A 21532-nucleotide genomic window follows, 5' to 3' on the forward strand; every position below is an offset into this window, starting at 1 on the left:
TAATTATTTACATTACAAATCATTAAAGAAATCATCTTTATGGTCGCTGTGAACCTCTTGAGTACTGGTGACGTAAATTCCCTCCAAGTCTCCGACAAAGGCTATTTGAGTTGTATGAATAGTGAACCGCAAACCTAGCAACGTCTTGTCATGATTAACGACGATTGAATCGGTAGATTTCGGTGTACCCAGGCGTTTGTATTTTTTAAATGTACCAATGACTTTATTTGGATGTATACTAACAATGTAAATTTCTCCATCATCTCCACTTGTGCAGACGAGGTCTTCGCTTATTTTAGCGATACCATTGACTGTGTCCTTGTTTACTATAATTATATCGTTTATGTCTCCCCAAAATCCATATGAAAAGAAGCAAAGCGATCCGGACTGGGTACCACAGATGACCTTTTTGCCAGACTAGAGATTTATGTGGAAATGAGGGAAAACCCACCTTGACAATCTGCATTGTAAGAAGCTCATCCTCCACGTTATCCGATAGTGCGATTAGTTTACCATTTCTCAAGTCAAACGACCCGATTTGGTCCTCGCTAAACGTTTTAAAAATAGACTAAACACAAACCTTATGGCGAGCAGTTCGTTTCCGGTTCCATGCACGAGACCAGAAACAGAATCTTGAAATTCTGAAATTTTCAGAGTAGACTTCTTTGATCGAAAGTCCCAAAGCTACATTTATGTGATTCACATGGGAAATACACTGGAATGGTGACAGAATGGAGTGCGTGGTATATCCAGAGCCTCTGCAAGCCACTATCGAGATGGTTTAGGTGGAGTAATCGACTCTTCACTAGGAGGTACTACAGTAGGATTATCAGTCTGAAGAGTAGTATCTTTAGGAGGAGTTTCTTCAGACTGGTTAGTCGCTCCACTCTTTATCTCCTTTAGTTTCTTTAAAAATAGATCCTTCTCGATGGATTTCCATTCGTCTCCAACTCTCTCAAAGTATTTATAGGCAATTGAATTTTTCTCTACCACAATCATCTCAAGTAGCTCCTTATCGCCTTTCCTGTAAATAAGGCAAGAAAGGCAAACACCCGATGGTTCTGAAGGAGTCCACAGGTCCTTATTTCTATCCTTTACTTTATTGGCAAAGTACCCAAGCTTAGGATAGATTTGTTTTGTAGTTACGCCTAGTAATTCTACTTCAAAGACAGTGCAATTGTCAGTGCTAGTTTCCAATGAAAGGTCAACTGAAGTGCAGAACCTCGCTCCGGTAGGGGTCTTTAAACTTAGCATCTTGGCGTTACTATCAGTGCAAGGCTCCCATTTACTTCCATTCTTGGAGTACGCCTTCTGTGAATGACCAGAAGATGTCCCGAGAGTAATCAACGCAAGTTCAGGTTGACCATCGTTATTGAGGTAAACTTTGGCATATTGGAATGTCTCCTCGGATGAGAGAGTGTAGATATCTTCAGTTCCATTCATTAGCTTGGAGACACTAACACCCTTCTTTGGAACAATGAGTTGAACTGCGTTTGTACCAAAGTAATAGTCGAAGGACTGAGACTTGTCCTTATCGGGACTGGCAAGGTCTAGACTAATGGGAGTAGGGTCAACATGTCCAGCAGACTGAGCATCTAATTCCTGTGGATATCCTTCACTAGGAACAGACTGAGGAGCTTCTGTAGCATCCTCTTCCTTAGGTTCAGTTGGTTGAGGTGGAACTGCTCTGAGATTCTCCGTAGAGACTTCATTAGAACCTCCTTGTACTGTTATAACAGCATTATCATCGTCATTTGTCTTACTTCCTCTAAAACAGCAAAGAGATCCTGCGCTACAAAGCCTTACTAGGCATACTGTCCATAACACTGCCAATATCCTCATCCTACTCTACCATCTCTCAACTGGTGTGAACAGAATTGTCAGTATGGGTGAATGATATGTTCACTAGGGAACAAAAGTTCACAAGTGGACCTATGCATGCTCATCATGGTACATGCTTTAAACACTTCATAGGATATCCGTGTCTAACCCAAGGGTCTCCTTTATAGTGATTATAAAGTTTCCATCCTCCAAAAAATGTTGCAGCACTTCCGGCAAGGGTACCAGAAGATATACCAGAGATGGACCATATGCCAAGACCAGTAGCAAGTTCAGCACCAACAAACTTTCCAGCTTCAGCAGGAGGAACAGTTTCTACAGTAGGAGTATCTCCATCAGAGCTTAGTCCTTCAGCAGATCCTCTACCATTAAGTCCATCTCTATCAGATTCTTGAAGGTTAGCTTGGCCAGAAGTAACAGTAGTACCGGGACCAGCTCCACCTTGATGTCCAGAAGGTTGATTAGGTCCAGGTTGCTGAGGAGGGGGTTGTGAGGGTGGAGAGTACATATTCCGTAGATTATACACTTCAGTTCCTCTACATGTTTTTTAGAGTTACTGTCACCAGTTTTGTCTTTTCCAATGTTTTCTGGCGTTATTTCCTTAGGTATATCCTGGAATGGTTCCCATGTATCATTACTAGGAGAGTTGCTTGGCTGGAACCAACCTTTAGCATTGGGTTGTCCAGTAGAATCTAGATATATAAGTCTTGGTTCCTTGCTACCATTGTTGGAATAAAAGGTATAGAACTTTACCGAGCCATCTCCAGAATTTTCGAGGTTAGGAATCCTTATTCTCTTTCTTTCACCTCCAACGGTATAGTAGATACCAGCTACTTTAGATTCGTAATCAACATCATGTTTATAGAATGTAATACCTTGGGAACTTTTGACTGAATCCTTATTAACAGTGACCTTCTTTTTATTATGTTCATCACAACAATAGGCTCCTCCACGCTGATGTTCCTCGGAATTCTTAAAAGACAGATTTAGGGTAACATAACCTTGCGAACATAATACCTTATCAAGTCGTTCGGCAAGGGCAGGTAGTGGAGTAGGATTGCCTTTACCATAGAAGCTGTTACCATTATCAGCTTCTGTCCAACTAGTACCTTTTTGGTTCTTAGTTGTATAAAATGTAGAATTGCCTCCACCTGTTGATTTGAGCTCAAACATAAGAGGAACACTAGCACCTGTGCCCCCTGGGTATGAGAATATTCTAATTTTTGATACCTCATAACCTTTTGGGAGAGTAATTTCCACAGGATTACCATTATAGGTTACTCTGGATATCTTTGTACCATTACTGTCTCTACCATCAATATCAGTTATCTTCTGTGCTTTAACAGTATAGTCACTCCCAGGGGGAGAGTCAGGTGATCGTGTAGACATTATCCTTCTGTTCTGTATGCATTCAGAGTTTGATTCTTTGGGGAGAGAAATGGATTGAGAGCCCTCTATATTTAAAGGGATGACGTTATTATGTTTGCAATTCTGATCATCAAGTGCCTGTAATTCATCCATACCATCTAGTGGAACATTCCAGTCGTTACTACCAGGGTTATTCTTGCCATAATAGCTGGTTGTGATGTTACCATTGTCACCGGTCCTTTTGATTCCAAGAAGGATAGGATCACTAGGATTGCCATTCCAAAAGTATACTGCTATGCTCTGCACATATTCCATGTTATTTCCCGATCCTATTTTTCCTCCATTACTGAGCTGTCCACTGAGAGTGAATGTACCTCCGCCTGGAACACTGTGAGTATATTTCGTGAAGTTGGTGACACCACCAATATCAGTAACCTTTTTGGCCTTGAGGTTAGGTATGTTACTACTACCTGTGCAAGTACATTGTCCATCACATTTTCCATCTATCTTTAAAGTTAACATACCACTCATCCTCCATGTTCAGAGAGTATGATCATTCAAAACTCTGAGATCCATGAGTAGTCTCAATGCGACCAAAGGGAGCAGACCAGTACCTTACTCCCTAGACAACCATACATTCATCTTCTCAACTAGCTCACCGTCAGAGAGAGTATAGACAGAATGACAAGATGAACAAGTATCCAGACAGTCGTCTGAGTAATCTATGGATGCCCAATCACAGTAATGACTCATTAGTCATCCATCATTTCGGTAGAATAGTAGAGCTCCTTTTCGTTGCCAACAATAGTAATTCTCCTTATGGTCATTATACAACTCATTCATCTGAGGATGAATTCGCAACACTATTCCACCCAGTGAGAATTATGAATACACAGGCTCTGTATACTTCATACACTCACAAGACTCCTCTACTCACTTCGCTCATAGAGTCTCCATCACTATTCCACTCGCTACACTCATTCCATAGTGATATACTACCTAGTCTTCGACGTCGGTAGGTCACCATTCCAGTCATGCAGTGTGCATCAACGTACCCGAATTTCTCCATTATCGTCCCCCGTTGCGATACCGTCATTAACTGTGCAAAGTGTATTCACAGCGTCCCTGTTGTAATGTTTTGTCGTCTCCTTATGGGCTTACTTGTGTCCCTTTCCACGCCAGGTGCATTCATTGCTCGTTACATCCGTCAGAGCAACGCTCTTGTCTGATGACCCAGATATTATCGTTTGTCCATCTTTGAAGAATTTTGAGATTCTAATCGACTTTTCGTGTGTCTTTTCATTGCTCCATTCGGTTCTCAGCTCATTCTCTTGAATGTTGTGACTGTACATGCATGATTATGTTATTGAGGGTAATTCTATGGGCAAGATGGTTTATCACATAATGGTGTGAGAGTTAATTTTTTAATGGATGCATGTGGAATTGAGATGGGTTTAATGGGTAGTAATGCTCCAAAATTGGCATAGTTACGTCCAGATTGTCGATTGAGCTAGTGCCAACTTTCCTGAGCAAGAGAAGCACAGGCAAGTTTCCAAACCCTGCAAAGCTGCAATGTGACCAAACTAGCATAATACTAAATGATGGTGATGTCAAAAATCTGGCAGAACAGCTGTGGACACTAATTGGCGAGTTTGTCATCTGACTTCAGTACTCAATTAGAGGCCCTTGGCGTCACATTCCGGGGATCATGGCCAGTAATTATGCCATAAAGAGTTCCATAGAAACGATATACATCCACTCAGCCGCACTTTAGGCGATAAACGAGAGTTTGGAGGTCGGCGGTTGGTCAGCCTGCCACCCAGTAGCCATGTTCCTCTGTATGCCAATTTTATGGCTAAGTTTGCAGTTGCAATACCTTAAATGAGACAAAAGGTGAGTCATGTAGTAGATAGTGGTCAAATTATGGCCCTAAATGACCACTTTATCGCCAAACGAGCCAAAACTTCCATAAAACCCATCAAATACGCGATAACCTGCGATGCAAAGCCGCAAACTTACATTTTGAGGCTCCCGAGTATGGAACAAGAGAGCAAAAGGTCCCTGGAGGGGTGAAAGTCCAGGCAATTGACGTTATCCTCGCAAACGTGACAGACGTTGGCCATTTCAGGAGACACATAAAGTTTAGCACATACCAACACGTAAACATATATTAGGAGCAATTTATAGACACTGGAGATTGACCTTCTAGTGCCACTTCAAGTCTCCCTTTGGAAGGGGTCCAATGGACCCGTCCTACAGAAATTTGTATAATGCGTAGCATACGAGTGAAACGAGTATGATTCTGTCGATGGCAGAAGCTATCCGACCATAGGGAGGATGAGGAACAATCAGGAAGAGCATAGCTCCTCACTGTGTAGATTCATGGCCCTCCCAGACCACCAAATTCGCATGCAAAACTTACAAGTTTCCGGGCCATACAGGTTCCAATAGACTTCATTAGCTGCGTTGGATCGTCTGTTTTGGAGTGTGAAAATGGCGAACAAACGTACTTGAAGTTCCGAGATTCTGAAACCAAACTTCGATACGTATCACGGGATTACGGCTGTTTAGCTTGTCGACCTAAATGGGTGTGTATTATGCGATGTACGTAGTGAGCAATGGCGACCTCAGGGAGCCTAAGTTGTCACAAGATAGGCGAAGAGAATGAATATGGCACCCATTCCTCCATCTACCGAGCCTTGTGAATACAGAGACTCCATTCATTTAGCATTGCAACTCGCTGTAAAACAGCTCGCCACAGCTCCTATACTGTGTATACTCGCTACTGCTGCCTCTGGCTAACCCATCGACAGCATAATGCTCCTCCTAGATTCGCTAGTAGTTCGCATTTACTTACCAATCGGACTCCGGTGATTAAATTTCCTAGTGGTATAGTGGATCCTACGAGTCCGAGGATTATATTATTCCAATATTCGTCTATAGTGAGTGGACTAATGTCGGCGGGTCTGAATCTGTAATCAAAATGACCTCCGTCTTTATTCAATGGGTCCTCCCACATTGGTTGGACTCCATCTCTAAAGACCATTATGGCGTCTATAAAATGTTCTGATCCATCCGAGCACTCCCTAGAGATTCTCTTTGTCGTAGAGAGCTCGCTCGGCTGGGGTATATTGAACCAAAGGTTCCAAAATGCCTAAATGTTGTTATGCATTTTCGTGAATGGACAAACTTGGACAGAGTCGAAGGAAACCAATGGCTTTGTGTGTTCTTTATAGTCTACATTATGTCCGTGATCGTTCATTTTTACAATTTGCTCCCATATCACCCATTTGTTCTTCAGAGCAAGAGGGGTTTCAAGATTAATTTTTGCCTAAATGGGAGTGTAATGTCCGTAGCTAAGCGGAGGACAATCCGAACGTAGTGAGGATGAGTTACTAGAGCGACTAACAGGAGCTCTATGGTGAACAGAGTGAGCATGATGCTGACGATGGCGTAAGCCAGAGGGAGGATTGTGAATTCGCCGTAAGGTGAATGAAGATGAGCATTCGAGAGACGAGAAGGATGGAAATGTAACTCATGCACCTGCTGGGAATTTTGAACGCCAAGAGTCATCTACTGAGGTTTGTGAATACAGAACTCGCTGTTTTAGAGCTAGTATAACTCCTCTATTCATTACAATCATAGTTTCTTATGCTCATCCATCTTCTGACAAACTAGCAATCCTTTCAGTCACAAGAATATCGTGGTCAAAGAATCATCTACCAATGAACAGACAAACTCCCATCCTGCCGTTCTTGCATTATAGAACTCATTCATCCGAGGATGAATTCGCATCACTCTTCCATTCGTTAAACTCATTCCATAGTAGTAATCCAACATCCATCCTTCTTCTAGATACTCCCTTTGGTCGTCCTCATAGCTCCGCTGGTAGAATAGTCTCTAAAGAGTCTACTGGAGTGAGAACAGGTGACCATTCAGGCTCCTATACTAAAGTATACTCGCCACTTCGCTCATAGAGTCTTCATTACTCTTCTTTAAGCTCCCGCTGGTCGCTAAACTACCTAGTCTCTGACGTCGGTAGGTAATTACTACCTCTGGTAGTACTGAAATCCAACTCTTCCTTAGGCTCCTGTTAGTCGCCATAGAGCTCCTCTATTCACTGCGTTCATATAGTCGCTCATTCATTCCGCTACGCTCCATTCACATTATACTCGTTTCATTCGTATACTCTGCATTGCTTACCGATTCAAAAAGTTGTGAAAGTTTAGCATGATCCTCAGTATTTCTATTAAACGTTAAAAATGGATACTTTTTAGTTCCGTTTGCCGCCGGAACAGCCTCTGACATTTTTCATATACTGCATATCCGTGTAAAGCTCCGTCAGGATGGAAAGGATGGGCCATTGCGAGGAGAAAGAGGCGAGAATGGCAAAGGGGTCGGGGGCTACACAGCGCCTGGTGGCCTTGGGGGCCAGCCCAGAGCGCCTCCTCTCGCCAATCTGCTCGGCAGGCCGTATCTAGTGCAAAACAAACCTTTTAAATAACTTTAGCCGCTTGTGTTGAGTGTAAATATCCTTGTCTACTGTATAATCGAGTAATCCCTTGTGTTTGGCCCAAATTCAGAGAGTATTGAGCGCCTTGAAGATGTGATTCTACACAAACTACACTTAAGCCTCGATTTATTTACGGAAAACTGAAAACTGAGCCACTCGCGATTCCATTCCCCACAGGAGGCGCGACTACGCGGACCAGAGAGGGAAAATTCTCCGACAGACGAAATCACAACCCCGCGGCCGAAATCTGGCCGCAATCAGCCCTGCCACAGACCGGGTGGCCTCACTCGACCGCCCGGAGGAGCGCATGGGCAAATGTGTCGCGCCACCGAGGGCACAGGGAGCCCAGAGATTACGGAATGGGCGACTACTTGGTCTTGCATACAGAATGTTTGGTGTAGAATGGGTAGATAGTCGAGGAAATGGCGAGAAAACAGGCCTGTGTAGGTGCCAGGGTGGATAACGAGAGTAAAGAGCCTATGGAAATGAGGGGTACCTGGAAGAATGGGCAGGATGGAAAATTACAGAGGTACCTAGAAGGGTGTGTAGGGAGTCTTGAGCAAAGCGAAAGACTATCCGACTGGAGGGAGGATTGTGGCGAACAGGGTGAGCCTGAGCGACTGAAAGGAGCTCCTCCATCTAGTAGGATTATCACTGCGAGGTCTATAGACCAAAGCAGGTGACCTACCGACGTCAAAGACTAGGGAGTAGATCACTATGGAATGAGCGTAGCGAATGGAATAGGGATGTGAATTCATCCTCGGATGAATGAGTTCTATAATGCAAGAACGGCAGGATGGGAGTTTGTCTGTTCATTGGTAGATGATTCTTTGACCACGATATTCTTGTGACTGAAAGGATTGCTAGTTTGTCAGAAGATGGATGAGCATAAGAAACTATGATTGTAATGAATAGAGGAGTTATACTAGCTCTAAAACAGCGAGTTCTGTATTCTAATTCATCACTAAACAAATGAGTTGTCATGACTAGACACCAAGCACTGAGTTGTATAGGCAAACGTAATGAGCTTATGGTTAGTAGGCTACTTGAGCCTTTACAATTTGATATGGACGATGCAACAATACGCAGTATATGAACATGAGTTACCCATTTAAACCTGTGAATTCACAAGGCTCGGTGGAAAAACAAGTTTGTTCCCTTGCAAGAATTAGGAAGGGGACACCTCACACATTTGGAGGTATGACCGGTACGGCCAGAATGGCCGGTACAGAGGCACTAATGCAGAATTTGTATAATCTGACTACATATTACAATGCAGTTATAATACACCTGAATATACAATGCGAGTAAAAGCTGGTGAATGTATTGAGAATTAACATGGATAATGTTCTGGACACTGACAAGGCAGAAGACACAGGCTTGGTGACCATCACTAACACTGCCCTTTCTTGCGTTATCTGGATACTTCCAAATTTTGAAATCATTATAGTAACATAAACTAGTTGGAACGGCTGGAAAGCATGAGAATGAGTTTGTTGAAGGGAAAACCTTATCATTCCCCTTGGCCAGATGACCTCTAAACTAGCGCATATTAACCTTTTACCCGTGTAATAGATGATATACTTACAAGTACGGCACTTTTAATTATGGTATACTCGTTATACCTCTTAAATTCCTTACGATGGCCCTCTGGGATGCACTTTCAGCACAGAGAATCCCTTTAGAATCTCCAAGATAATTGGTAGTGCTGACAAGGATGAAGTGGAGATATCTAAAACAAATCTTACTGCAATCATGTTGAGTACAGACAAGCCAAAAACCATATGCCTATCAATCTTCCTTAGTAACTCAACACGGGAAGAAGAATGAACGGATGGCTTACGGTTATATATTACGAGCTAGTCTACGGTAAGATTTCATCTCAGTTCTTTAGACTATAAAAGAGGTTAATATGGTTGTCCTTTGGCGCTGAGGTGAGGAATTATATCTTTTATTCTTCTTCTTCACCCCATGCATTGTCTATTCTTCCTCTTCATTCCTCTACCCATCTCCCTTGTATACACTGTAATACACTGCATCCTCGTCAAACATCTCATGGTGTACCCTAGTGGATGGATGTTAGAGGGAAGATGAATGTCTTTTTCATTCTTGTGGCAACCTGTCTAGTAGGACTTTGTCATTGCCAAGGCTCCAGATTTTCCGGCAACAGACTTATTATCGAGGTTCTAGACGACTATGCAGAGGATGAAGTTGTGATTAGTCATATTGCAGATGAGACAAGGAAAGGTGGATCTAGCGGCAAAAGACAGATCTGGGATCTGGCAAACGGAACTGCCTATGAAGTAGAGTACACACTGTCATCGGCTCGTAGATACAGTGATGAAAAGGTAGCAGATGTGGCAGTGGACGAATCTCCAGTTCCTCAAACATCTAGACACACTACTACTCTTGATATATCCAGTCCAGATGAGGACAAGTCTCAGTCCTTCGACTATACCTTTACTGCAAACGCAATAAGGCTAGTTGTCCCTAATAAGGATGTAAGCGTCTCTAAACTCGTGAATGGAACTGAAGAGGTTTATACTCTATCCTCCGGAGAAACACTTGACCATGCTAAAGTGTACCTTAACAAGGATGGTAAACCCGAGCTAGTTCTTGTTGTGACAAAGACATCTAGCGCTTCTAAGGAGTGCTATCTTGAACTAAAGGATAGTAAGTGGGTACCATGCAGTAACATTGAAGAGAGGATAAAGGGTTTAAGGGATCCTGCAGAATGGGAATCAGACTTTGATATTGACATCTCCTCAATTTCTGATACCACTGAATGCAGCATATTTGAGACAGAGTTATTGGGAGTTACCACTAAATACATTTATCCAAAGGCTGGACATAATGCCATGAATGTTAATGATGGGAGTAAAGAGTTATGGAAATCTGCAATATCTGTTAATAGATCTGGACCCGGAGAGGGCTCAGATGCTTGCCTTTCTTGTCTTATTCATAAGAATGGATCTATGGAACTACTTGAGATGATTGTGGTTGAAAGATTAACAAGGAGGTATAACTACTTTGAAAAGGTAGATGGAAAGTGGACCTCCATAGACAAGAAAGATTATGATAAGAAGCTAAAGGACCTCAAGAATGATGTGACTAATCAGTCTTCTGTAGAAGAGTCTAAAAAATCTTCCAGAGAGTCTCCTAATCCTTCTTCACATCCTTCTACTACTACTTCATCGTAATATCTTCTCAATAGTGACTCGCTGATACTCTAAACACACAATGCAGTATATTGCTGGCTAGGCAGTACTAGAGAATACTCTCTTGCCAGTATACCAGGCAAAGATTTAAAATACTCAAGAAGATCCTCAGCTTTTATAAACCCATTTTGAGGGCAGTTGGAAAGGACCCTATTGAGATGATTCTCTCCTCCTAGACGGTTGTAATGGTTGTCTAGTATAATAGAGAAGACAATGTTCCAGTAAGTTCACCTCAGAGATTACACATTCTTTAGGACCCGGTAGGGATTGTCGACTAAATCGTAACAGGTTTTGTGTACATGGTTCTCATTATATGCTCTTTACTGTATGGTCATATGGTCTATTGAGACATTCATGGACTCGGTGGAAGTTAATGATTGGATAGACGAACTAATTTCTACTGACGTGAGTGTTGATTGTACTACTGAGGACTGTGTTGATAGTTGTTCATCTTGTTCTGTGGATAGTCTCTCTGACGGTGAGCTAGTTGTGAGGGAGGATGAATGGAAAGGACTAATGGATGAAGCACTATGGATATAACCTGGTATCACATAATTAAAAGTGTATAACAGAAGATTTGAAAGGGATTAAATAACTGGAAAAGTATGGATGGCTACACTAATTGATATTTCCAAGAAATGCGATACAACGTGCACATGCTATGCAAACCAGGAAAAAGATATAACAGCTAAAAGAGAAGACAATGTTACTCAACTGGATAAGTATGGACACTGTACCCACAACGCTGGGAGTAAACAGCTTGCATTATACTGGAAAACCATAAAACTTGAGACCACAAGTGGCATCTCATTCACCAAGTTGCAATCTGTAACAACATATTACTACAGTCAATATGAACCTGGAAGTACTATTAAGAGACCACTAATTATAAGGGTTCAAACTGGCACAGGAAATACGTTTTGGTATGAAAATGCCGGACATCATACTCATAAAAAATGGAGGAGAATCGGTAGCACTGACAATTATCCTAGGAACGATGACTATGATTCCTGTTCTGAACTAAATGAAAAATTGATTGATGTTGGATGTAGGTTATATGGATACCATCAAATAGATATACAGCATACTGGAAGATACAGCTATATGTGTCCTATTTGTCAGAAACAAGTAACTGGAAGCATCGTGCAAGAAAACCATATACCAGGTGTATCAGGATATACAAAATATAGACATGGAAATATTACTGATAAATCCATTCTTACTCACAATGGTAAGAAAATCACCTATAAACGAAAAGATAATGGAGAAACATACTATATTCCCATTCCAATTAATGATGCAAACATCAAAAATATATCAGTCTATTACTGGGATAGAGACGCCCGACGAGATAATCCTCTATTAATAGAAATTTTAGGGAGTGGTGTGTCATTCTGGTTTGAGAATATTGGAGAGTTAAGCGAAAAAAACGAAAAGTGGAAACAACTGGGCCGACAAGAATCTGATAGCCTATCCGGAAATGCTAGAAAACTTCAGGAAAGGCTCGATCTTCTAAACTGTAATATTAATGGAGTTGTTCACATAAAATTTGGAGTTACTAAATGTCACAGTTCTAACACTGTTAAACACAAAAATAGGATCACCAGTATATTTACCAGGACCTTGGAAACATATCTTATTTCTTCTTACGAATATACTCCAAGTGACGACTCCAGAAAAAATTCATTTGTTATATCTAAATTTGTCCGTGGTGGTGCAGATCAGAGATTCCAACCGGATGTCCTTCCTCTAAGAGAAGTTAAAAAACTCATTTACTATATGTCTCCTTGTGATATCCCAAACCCTTTTCTAGTGTATGTAGAATTAGATAGTGGAAATAGGTGGTTTAAACGAACTGATGGTGATGAGTGGAAAGAAAATGGTGTAGAGTTCTCTAATCGGACTCCTGAAAAAGTTACTGATCAAATTATAACGCTTTTTAACCAGATTAAAATCAGTCTAGGAATACGTGACTGCCCTCAGTTTGTGCAAGGTTCTATATATGGTGTTAAGCTCGATATTAAGGAAACTTCAGGTAAAGAACATAGTAAAGTATACTATTCTAATGGTACATCTATACTTATCACAAAGACAGAGAGATATCCCAAATATAGATTTTTTAAGAATAGTCATAGTGCCACTAAAGTCCCTTTTGATGTGGACCACCGACTACAAAATGATGAAGATAGGATAGGAGGAACTACTCACAGAAATGTTAGCGATTTTTCTGTATACTTTTGGGATGGAGCTCCAAATACTCCTATCCTTATTGGAATTTCAAAAGATGGGAAAGGACCAAAGTACTATGGAAAAAATGGTACTACAAAGGGCCTGTCATGGAGGACAACTACATTACCTGGTATGGATGAGATACAAGCATTAGACCACCAAAACTGTGTGATAAATAATGCGATACCATTTGACATTGAGGATCCACTAATATTCTCCGCAAGTACTTCTAATTGTCTAAATAAAACAATGGAGAAAATATCTGGATCTACTCCTCAGCCTATAAACTCAGAGTATGAATATTTTTTTGGCCGTTACAGGATCAGTAAAAATAATGCAAAGATTTCCAGAGTAATCTTTCGTGGAGATGATACTAATATAGAGCCTCCACTAAATACTATTTCTCAAGTAAAAATATATTATTGGGGTAGAAGACCATCTGTGCCTCTCATAGTTGAATTCATACCGCAAGGATCAGGTGATCATCATTGGTTTGAAAGGTCTACTCTTTCTGGCACTGTATGGAAGCCTATAGATCAACTAGAATCAAGAGATTATTATTCAGGAGTCAAAAAATCAGATCCTACTCAACAATTCATCAAAAGGCTAGATAAAGTAAGTTGCAAAATTAACCACGCTGCTAAAATTGATATATCAAAGAAGGATGTTAAGTATTGCCATGATAAATGCTTAAATAAAAGGATCTACTCCAAGAGAACCAGTAGCACAATTCCTAACTATATAATCTATGAACACACTCCTGATATTGATAGTGAGAAAACTTTCATACTATCTTCGATATATAACGGTGATGATAAACAAGACATCGGTAATATCGAGCTGAATCTTGGTGATGTAAAAAAGGTAGCAGTATATTTTCCAGCATGTAACGAAGGATTTCCGATATATATATATATATATATTTATCATGTTAAAAAGGATGCAGGATATGAAAAGTGGCTAGAAAGAACACATTTGGGTAAGAATTGGACAGAGTCCACTCTAAAATTTCAAAATAAGAGTGTTGCTATCAGTGATCTTCTGGATGCTACAAAATATACTATAGGTGCATGTAGTAAATCTGCACTAGATAACCAAGGCAATTTAAATGCTCAAACAGGACTTATAGGACGAACACTGACTTTGGATAATGACACTGTTGAAAAAGGCTTGATTGATTATGGAGGGAATGTTGATGAAATAGATGTAGAAGATGAAATTTATGAAGTAGAAGACAAAGATTCATTTGCCATTCCTACGTTATCAGCTTTAGTGAAAGCTACACCTGGTTTCACTATTGATGTAAAGAAGACACCCAGTAGTGGAGATATGGACACATATACTCTTCCCGATGGAAAAATCGTCCAGTTAGCGCAATCTGTGGATCCTGAAAAGTCTGGCTTCTTAAAGTTCAAGCATACCAAGAGTGGTGGAAGATCTTTTAAGCTAGAGAAAGTTACGTATAATCAAACGGATATAGACTATTCTCAATTACAGATTTCAGACAATGATATTGAGTACCTATCAGTATGGTATTGGGAAGGAGATCAGGATATGACAAATCCCCTTCTGATTGAAGTTAGAATACAGTCCGGAGAATACAAATATGGTAAAAGCATCGGAAATACCAATTGGGTTGAACATTATAGGCCTCACTCTGAAGAAAAGGATCCACTCCCACCTGAAGCCCTTGAACAGGAACTGGATGACCTTAACTGTCATCTCAACCAAGCGGTTACCATGGATATTTCCCACGGAAAAGGAGTACCATATTGTTGCAATAAGAGCCATAAAAAGGTGAATGTTTATTCTCAGAATATCTCAATAGCATCTATATCTAATATGGCTAGCGCTTCTTCAGGGATTTACTGCAGTATTCACAGTATTGGTGAAAATGATAGACTTGCTAAGATTAAGTACTACCGAAACGGAAGTTCTCCTGGTACTCCTAGGGAAAGAGTGGCAGCTGCCGAGATATCATTTCCTATTCAAGGACCTGTTAGTATCTACGCTTTCTACTGTAACAATAATCCGTCACTGATATATATTGAAGCTACAAGCGGGAGGGGTGTTAATGGGTGGTATAAAAAGGGTAGAAATTACAAAGATCCTTGGACTAAGATTGTTAATGATCTCACAGATGTAACACCTACTAATGCCAACGCCAGCTGCACTAATTGGAATGCACTTAAAAAGGTATTTGGATGTGGAATGGAAGACTGTATTAGCAATTCTGGTTGTAGTAATTCTGGTAGTTCTATAACCGTAACTTTCGATCAATCCTCACCTCAAGCTCTAGTACAACCTCAAATACGATCTCCGCCAGAAGTAACCATTCAGATTGGTGTGAAGCCAAAAGATGATAATGCTATTGATACTTATAATGATGAGACCACTCGTAAGCTCATTACCGTCACAAGATCTCTATATCCCTCGAATCCTAATACTGGATCTACTGGCAACTTCTACAGGTACACTCACACCCTAGGTCCTGGTAAAACACCATTCACACTAAAGGGAGTATTGGATGATACTGGCAAAGAAATTAGCGGAATTCCTCATGCTGGATCCGATAACAAGGTCTCTTCAGTTTCTGCCTATTACTGGACTGGTAATACTAGGAAGGCTCTACTGGTAGAAATACACGACAGTATTGGGAATAAGACATACTATAGAAACACTAAAAAAGATAATTGGGAGAAATATAATCTTAGAGTACCTCATGGAGAGAAGCCTACTAAGGAGGAGTTAGACTTGCTCAATTGTGAGATAAATGATGTTGTTCAAATAGATATTTATGAAACTAGAAATGTTAAATATTGTCATAGCGGACATGAGCCTCTAGATTATAGAGTAAAGGTTGATGAAATAACTGAAGCATCCAATGAACTTATGAATTATCATGTCTATAAACATGAACTAAACCCTGATGTTTATACTACTACTCTAATTCACACATTCAACATATCTGTATTCACTGGTGGTAGGACTCAAACGATAAAACTCGGAGAAACCCCTGGAAAACCTATTAGGGATGTTAAAAAGGTAATTGTATACTTTTGCATCAGTGACTATCAGAGGACACCCTTGCTCATTTATGTAGATTCTGAAAAACTTTCAAGTAAGAAGTGGTTTAAGAGTGAAAATGAAGGTACAACATGGAGAGAAGCCGTTGGCTTGAGTAATGAGAATGACTATCCTAAGATCGTTGAGACTCTTGATAAACTTGGTAGCAAATGTGGACCTCCTTCTGTTTCCATCGATATATATAATAGAGAAAATAGCGGAGATCTTTCTTCTTATGCATACGATTCTGGTAAATATATTTATGTGACACCCAAAGTTACTGGGACTTTTACTGAATATAAACATAGTGTCAAGGAGAGACCGGGAAACTATTTCACCGTTACTGACTTCAAATATGACGGAAAACCTACACGGGGTAGCTTAGGGAAAACAGAAAGGGTTACCAGTGTTTCCACTTATTACTGGTCTGCTTTGGAAGTACCCGCTAGGACAGGTTATAATAGAGGTAGACCTCTACTTCTAAAGATTACAAGGAACGGGAAATCCCTACTTTATTATGAGAATACTGATCCTACGGAGAACGCTAGTTGGCAACATACTGTCATACATGATAAACTTGAAGCTAAACTCCATCTTCTCAATTGCCGACTCAATAATGCAGTTGTCATAGATGTTAGCAAAGTTCCAGGGGATAATCATGGTAGTAACAGTATACAATATGACTCTTGTGAATATAATGATAAACAAAAGCTGGACGGTTATCATGGTGAAAAAATGCAAGTTTCCAAAGATAGTGACCAATCTCTTGGAAATTATACTGTATGCAGTCACACTCTCAAGAATCCTGCTCTATTTGGACAGAAGTTTCATGTAGTATCTTTTAAGAATGGATCTCATATAATAACACTCAATGGACTGGGAACTTACTCTACTCCCATTCTAGATGTGGAGGAAGTTAAAGTATACATGTGTGAAAAGGATAATCCTAACAAACCCTTACTCATCTACTATAAGACTGGTTCTGCTCATTACTGGTATAAGAATAATAGCTCAGATGCTGATGTTGGTTCATGGACAACAGTAGGTTCTGATCTATCTACCAGTCATGCTCCTGAAGGTAACCATGACAAGATACTCGGGGTACTCAGCACTATTAAAAGTGAATGTAATCCTCCCCCTACTCCTACTCCTACTCCTGAAAAATCTATCGGAGCTGGAATTCTCGCGGGATATGGCATATATGGTATCGTCTCTGGTGTTTTTGGTGGAACAGGATTGAGTGGTCTAGCAGGATGGAAACTCTATAATCGCTATAACGGTGATCCATGGGTACGCCAAATATGATGGTCCACAGATCTTGTATGTTCTAAGAAATACCAAAAGCATGATCGGTACCAAATATAGTTCTTACAGACTCTGTCTACTCCTGTCAAATCTTTCAAGATTTATTTTGAGATTGTTATCTTGTTGATATGAAGAGTCTCAATCTTTTGTAAAAACTGAGTGATTGCTATGAATCTAAATAAAGTAATATATCTTTTCATATAAACATACCAATCTCTCAATGTCTTAAAACTGAAATTTAAAGTCCAAATAAGAGACTCTGAACGAACAAAAGGAAATGTCCACTTTAGAGACATTTCCGATAAATTTAGGCTTACACACTTAGATAAATGGTTAAATATATTCGAATAATTCAATTCTGACTCCAAATAAGGACTCGGAAGCCAAGAACGGCTAGAAGGCCGTCTAAAAACCACTGTATTCCATAATTCGCTAATTTAAACAATGAGTCCCGCAAAAAGGATACAAAAGGGCTCGCCATTCAGTCAAGGTAGCCTTCCGAGAAGGTCGCCGCGCCTAAATCAAAAGATGTGTGATGATGACACACAAATGCTAATTGTAACAAGTGAAAACTCAACTACAGAAGCAGAATCTGCTTCTAGTGAGGCGTTCTGGACGCCAATGGAGATAAGTGAAGAGGAAGATGATCAAATGGAAATCATCGACCTAACACCTCCAAACTATCAAGCTGATGAGGTCGAAATCCTGCTAACAGGAACTCCGCCAAGTCCAAGCGATAATTCAATTAGAGTATTAGAACCTAAAGAGGTTAATTCGCAATTACCAGAAGATTCTAGTCCGATAGAAGAACCAGGATCGTCTGATAGAACATCCTGCTTCACAGACGAAGAAGAATTCTGCAACAACGCAGCTCAAGATAGGTTAACTCGAGCCCCGGGTGAAATGCAATGTGGACCTGAATATAATCAAAACAACTATTTAAACAAACAGGTGGCGACTTGTACAACTACCCAGAATAGACAGGGGAACAAAAGACCTTCTAAACAGCAGCGGAAAGAAAATGAAAATAATAAAATAATAGCTCTAAAAGTAATGTTAGATGGTACGGACGAACCAGAGAAGATTTGGCCAGCATGTGTATTGCACAAGGTCCAACAAAGCCTAGGTAAAGTCCCAAAGTTCGGATGGCAACACATCCACGAAGCCTATAAGGCAAGATTTTCTAATGATATAGACTTGGAAAAACTCCAAGATCTGGCTAGGAAAGGATTAAGAAATAACTTACACTTAAAACTACCCTCTGATGAAGAGCTCATGCTGCGAGCCGATGAACTCCCGGAGAACTCTCTAAAGGAGCTACGTAGGAAAATAAACATCAAAGAGGATATAAATAGAAAGCTGGTCCTAATGGAACAATATGAAATCGAGGAGGCCGAAAGGACTTACAAGATTTACTCACAGAGATTCCAGGAAACAACATTTCAGTACATCCTGGACGAGTTAGGATCCTACTTACTAGAAATCTCAAATCAACCAAGAGACTTCTCAGAAGCCACAAGAATATTGCAAGCAGTCCAACTGTCATATCACCACGTAACATACAAGGAATGGGAACCCTCCAATTGGAAGGAAAACATGGAATTTAAGATAGCAGGATTCAAGTACACTAAGGAACTGATTGACAGAGAAGAACGTGGTCGGGCTATACAATACATGAAAAACAAAGGGAAGATTCTGGAAAACCCCCAACACCGACTCGAAGAAAAAGTAGCCTTAGACAATAATATACTCATATACCAAACAAAAATTGACAGGAGTGAAGAGAGGATACAATTCAACTTGGACAATAGCAACTTCGAGAAGAACACGAAAAAATTCTTCAGAAATCTATTGAACCAAGGACAATCTCGAGATCACCCGTCTCCAGTGGAAATGGAGATACACTGGTCCCCTGTGTGGGACGCCAGAACTATAAATCCAGAAAAGTTCGAAAGGTACCTATATCTCAACCCTACAGTTGTAAGGGAAGAGAAAGACTTCATCTCCGAAGAAGAATTTTATGAGATCATAAAAGGACTCCCAGACTGGAAAGCATGTGGAGTCGATGGAGTATACAACTTCTTCATTAAGAGAACAACACATTTGCACCCCTTCTTGTATAAACTAACAAAACAAGCATGCATGGAACCCCATAAGATACCTCAATGGTTTGGAAAGGGAATAACATACTTGATCAAGAAGAGCGACGAAACAACGCCAAGCAACTACCGTCCGATAACCTGCATGTCTAACTTGTACAAACTGGTAACAAAATGTGTCTACAGAGTGTTAATTGGAATTGTACAGGAGAGAAGATTGCTGTCGGAAGCGCAATTGGCCACGGTTAAAGGAGTCCAAGGGGCAAAGGAACAAGCACTGTTGAACATTGCAATTAACAGGGCGCACAAGAACAATCTGAAAACATCATGGCTCGATATTAGAAAGGCATTCGATTCGATAGACCATAAATATTTACATGCCGTACTAGATCACCTGAATATCCCAGATTGGATTACTAACTTTATAAAGCATATCACTAGTGGATGGACAATAGACGTTAGATGTGGGAAAGAACCTATAATGGTGAAAAAGGTAACGAGAGGAATCCTTCAAGGAGACTCGTTATCACCGCTACTATTCGTACTATGCATGGATCCCCTGAGTAAAATCCTACATTCAGTTTACCCAACGGTAAAAGGAAAGATTGGAGAAAAACAGGAACATGGCTTGAACCACCTACTATTCATGGATGATATTAAACTATTCGCTGAAACTGACGAAATCCTAAAGAAAATGACGGATGAGGTCAAAATGTTCTGCGAAGCCTCAGGATTGGAAATAAACAGAGAAAAGTCGGCTACAAACTCGCCTCTCTGTGAAGACACTGCAGTATTACTGGAAGGATCTGCAATGTACAAATACCTGGGTATAATGGAAGACAGATCAAGCATCCCATCGTTGGAGTCATGGGAAAAAATCCGAGCCGAAATTTTGGCAAGGGTTGAAAAATTAGCAAAAACCAAGCTGAACGGGAGAAACATGTTCAAGGCAATAAATATGTTTGCTTTGTCCCTCCTGAACTACTACACTGGATTGCTAAGACTTTTACCGGATGATTTTGAGGCATTAGACTTGGACATCCGCAAAATATTGGTCAAACATAGGATACATTACCTAAACGCATCCCCTGAAAGACTCTACCTTAAAAGAGACCAATGTGGACGGGGACTAGCATCAGCAACCTTTAGATCTGAAAAGATGTTGCTAACTTTTTGGGACACCTTGAGAAAAGGCAGTGAGACATCCACACGTCGAGCATTGATTATGCAAATCGAAAATGAAGACCTCACCCATATGTCACGCATAGAGGGATTTGTTAGACGCAAATACGAAAACGTCAACAATGGAGGACTACGTATCGGAGATGACAATATCAATGAGATGCAAAGGAGAAGTCTGTTCCACTCACTCTCACAAAAGAGATGTCACCCTATATTCTTTAAACAACTGAATGGAGACAACCTAATTGATAGGAAGGAATCTGCACTTTGGCTAACACATGGAAACATCTCAGCCCGAGACGAAGCAGCCTACTGCGCTCTCCAAGACAGAAACATCTTCATGGGAAACTATGACAAATGCAAACACTGCAAAGGAGCAACAGCTACTGTAGACCACCTGGCCACATGCTGTGAACGTAAACTAGCCTTTGATTACACCAGACGACACAACGAAGTTCTGAAATGTGTATCTCTCCACCTGTGCCGCATGTTCAATCTAATAAAAAGAAAGAAAATAAAAGGATATGTGATGCAGGAGACAGTTACTGACGGTACAAATGAACTTAGGATCGATACTGCTGTTAAGACGGACGTCAGGATATCGAAGAATAGACTGGAATGGTAATGGAGGAGATAAGGAAGAATGTCTACACTGAGGAATGAGGAGTAAACTGTCCACTAGATCCCATTAACAGGAGATATGAGAGGCTGCC

At 40.5% G+C, this 21532-nt stretch overlaps 8 protein-coding genes across 8 annotated transcripts, besides 1 other annotated feature; 4 read left to right on the forward strand and 4 right to left on the reverse strand.

Moving 5' to 3' along the window:
• Window positions 1–12: 12 nt before the first annotated feature.
• BEWA_025790 (hypothetical protein) lies at window positions 13–466 on the reverse strand (the record flags this gene model as incomplete). Its single annotated transcript, XM_004829339.1, has 2 exons — window positions 13–417; window positions 452–466. 2 exons carry the CDS (start codon window positions 464–466, stop codon window positions 13–15), a joined length of 420 nt encoding a protein of 139 aa, XP_004829396.1.
• A 302-nt stretch (window positions 467–768) lies between these two features.
• Window positions 769–1842, reverse strand: BEWA_025800 (signal peptide-containing protein; the record flags this gene model as incomplete). Its single annotated transcript, XM_004829340.1, has 1 exon — window positions 769–1842. One exon carries the CDS (start codon window positions 1840–1842, stop codon window positions 769–771), a length of 1074 nt encoding a protein of 357 aa, XP_004829397.1.
• A 339-nt stretch (window positions 1843–2181) lies between these two features.
• On the reverse strand, window positions 2182–3738 carry BEWA_025810 (hypothetical protein; the record flags this gene model as incomplete). Its single annotated transcript, XM_004829341.1, has 1 exon — window positions 2182–3738. One exon carries the CDS (start codon window positions 3736–3738, stop codon window positions 2182–2184), a length of 1557 nt encoding a protein of 518 aa, XP_004829398.1.
• A 1674-nt stretch (window positions 3739–5412) lies between these two features.
• BEWA_025820 (eukaryotic translation initiation factor 4E type, putative) lies at window positions 5413–7862 on the reverse strand (the record flags this gene model as incomplete). The annotated part of the gene is made up of 7 exons (XM_004829342.1): window positions 7701–7862; window positions 7411–7525; window positions 6398–6538; window positions 6065–6361; window positions 5718–5787; window positions 5630–5682; window positions 5413–5460 (listed from the first exon to the last, which is right to left on the reverse strand). The coding sequence occupies exons 2-7, from the start codon at window positions 7513–7515 to the stop codon at window positions 5413–5415; spliced, it is 714 nt and encodes a 237-aa protein (XP_004829399.1). The 5' UTR covers window positions 7516–7525; window positions 7701–7862.
• Window positions 7863–8641: 779 nt separating this feature from the next.
• BEWA_025830 (hypothetical protein) lies at window positions 8642–9290 on the forward strand. The gene has a single exon (XM_004829343.1). It carries the CDS (start codon window positions 8813–8815, stop codon window positions 9029–9031), a length of 219 nt encoding a protein of 72 aa, XP_004829400.1. The 5' UTR covers window positions 8642–8812; the 3' UTR covers window positions 9032–9290.
• A 520-nt stretch (window positions 9291–9810) lies between these two features.
• BEWA_025840 (signal peptide-containing protein) lies at window positions 9811–10920 on the forward strand (the record flags this gene model as incomplete). The annotated part of the gene is made up of 1 exon (XM_004829344.1): window positions 9811–10920. One exon carries the CDS (start codon window positions 9811–9813, stop codon window positions 10918–10920), a length of 1110 nt encoding a protein of 369 aa, XP_004829401.1.
• Window positions 10921–11547: 627 nt separating this feature from the next.
• On the forward strand, window positions 11548–17538 carry BEWA_025850 (reverse transcriptase domain containing protein; the record flags this gene model as incomplete). Its single annotated transcript, XM_004829345.1, has 1 exon — window positions 11548–17538. One exon carries the CDS (start codon window positions 11548–11550, stop codon window positions 17536–17538), a length of 5991 nt encoding a protein of 1996 aa, XP_004829402.1.
• Window positions 14071–14094: a microsatellite.
• Window positions 17539–18066: 528 nt separating the features above from the next.
• Window positions 18067–21444, forward strand: BEWA_025860 (reverse transcriptase domain containing protein; the record flags this gene model as incomplete). The annotated part of the gene is made up of 1 exon (XM_004829346.1): window positions 18067–21444. One exon carries the CDS (start codon window positions 18067–18069, stop codon window positions 21442–21444), a length of 3378 nt encoding a protein of 1125 aa, XP_004829403.1.
• Between the last annotated feature and the right edge of the window lie 88 nt (window positions 21445–21532).

This window comes from Theileria equi, chromosome 1 (genome assembly GCF_000342415.1).
Source record: "Theileria equi strain WA chromosome 1, complete sequence".
Lineage (NCBI taxonomy): Eukaryota > Apicomplexa > Aconoidasida > Piroplasmida > Theileriidae > Theileria > Theileria equi.

What these genes read in the sequence shown, in the direction of transcription:
- BEWA_025830 (XM_004829343.1), top strand. Translation starts at nt 8,813, where the DNA reads ATGAACATGAGTTACCCATTTAAACCTGTGAATTCACAAGGCTCGGTG.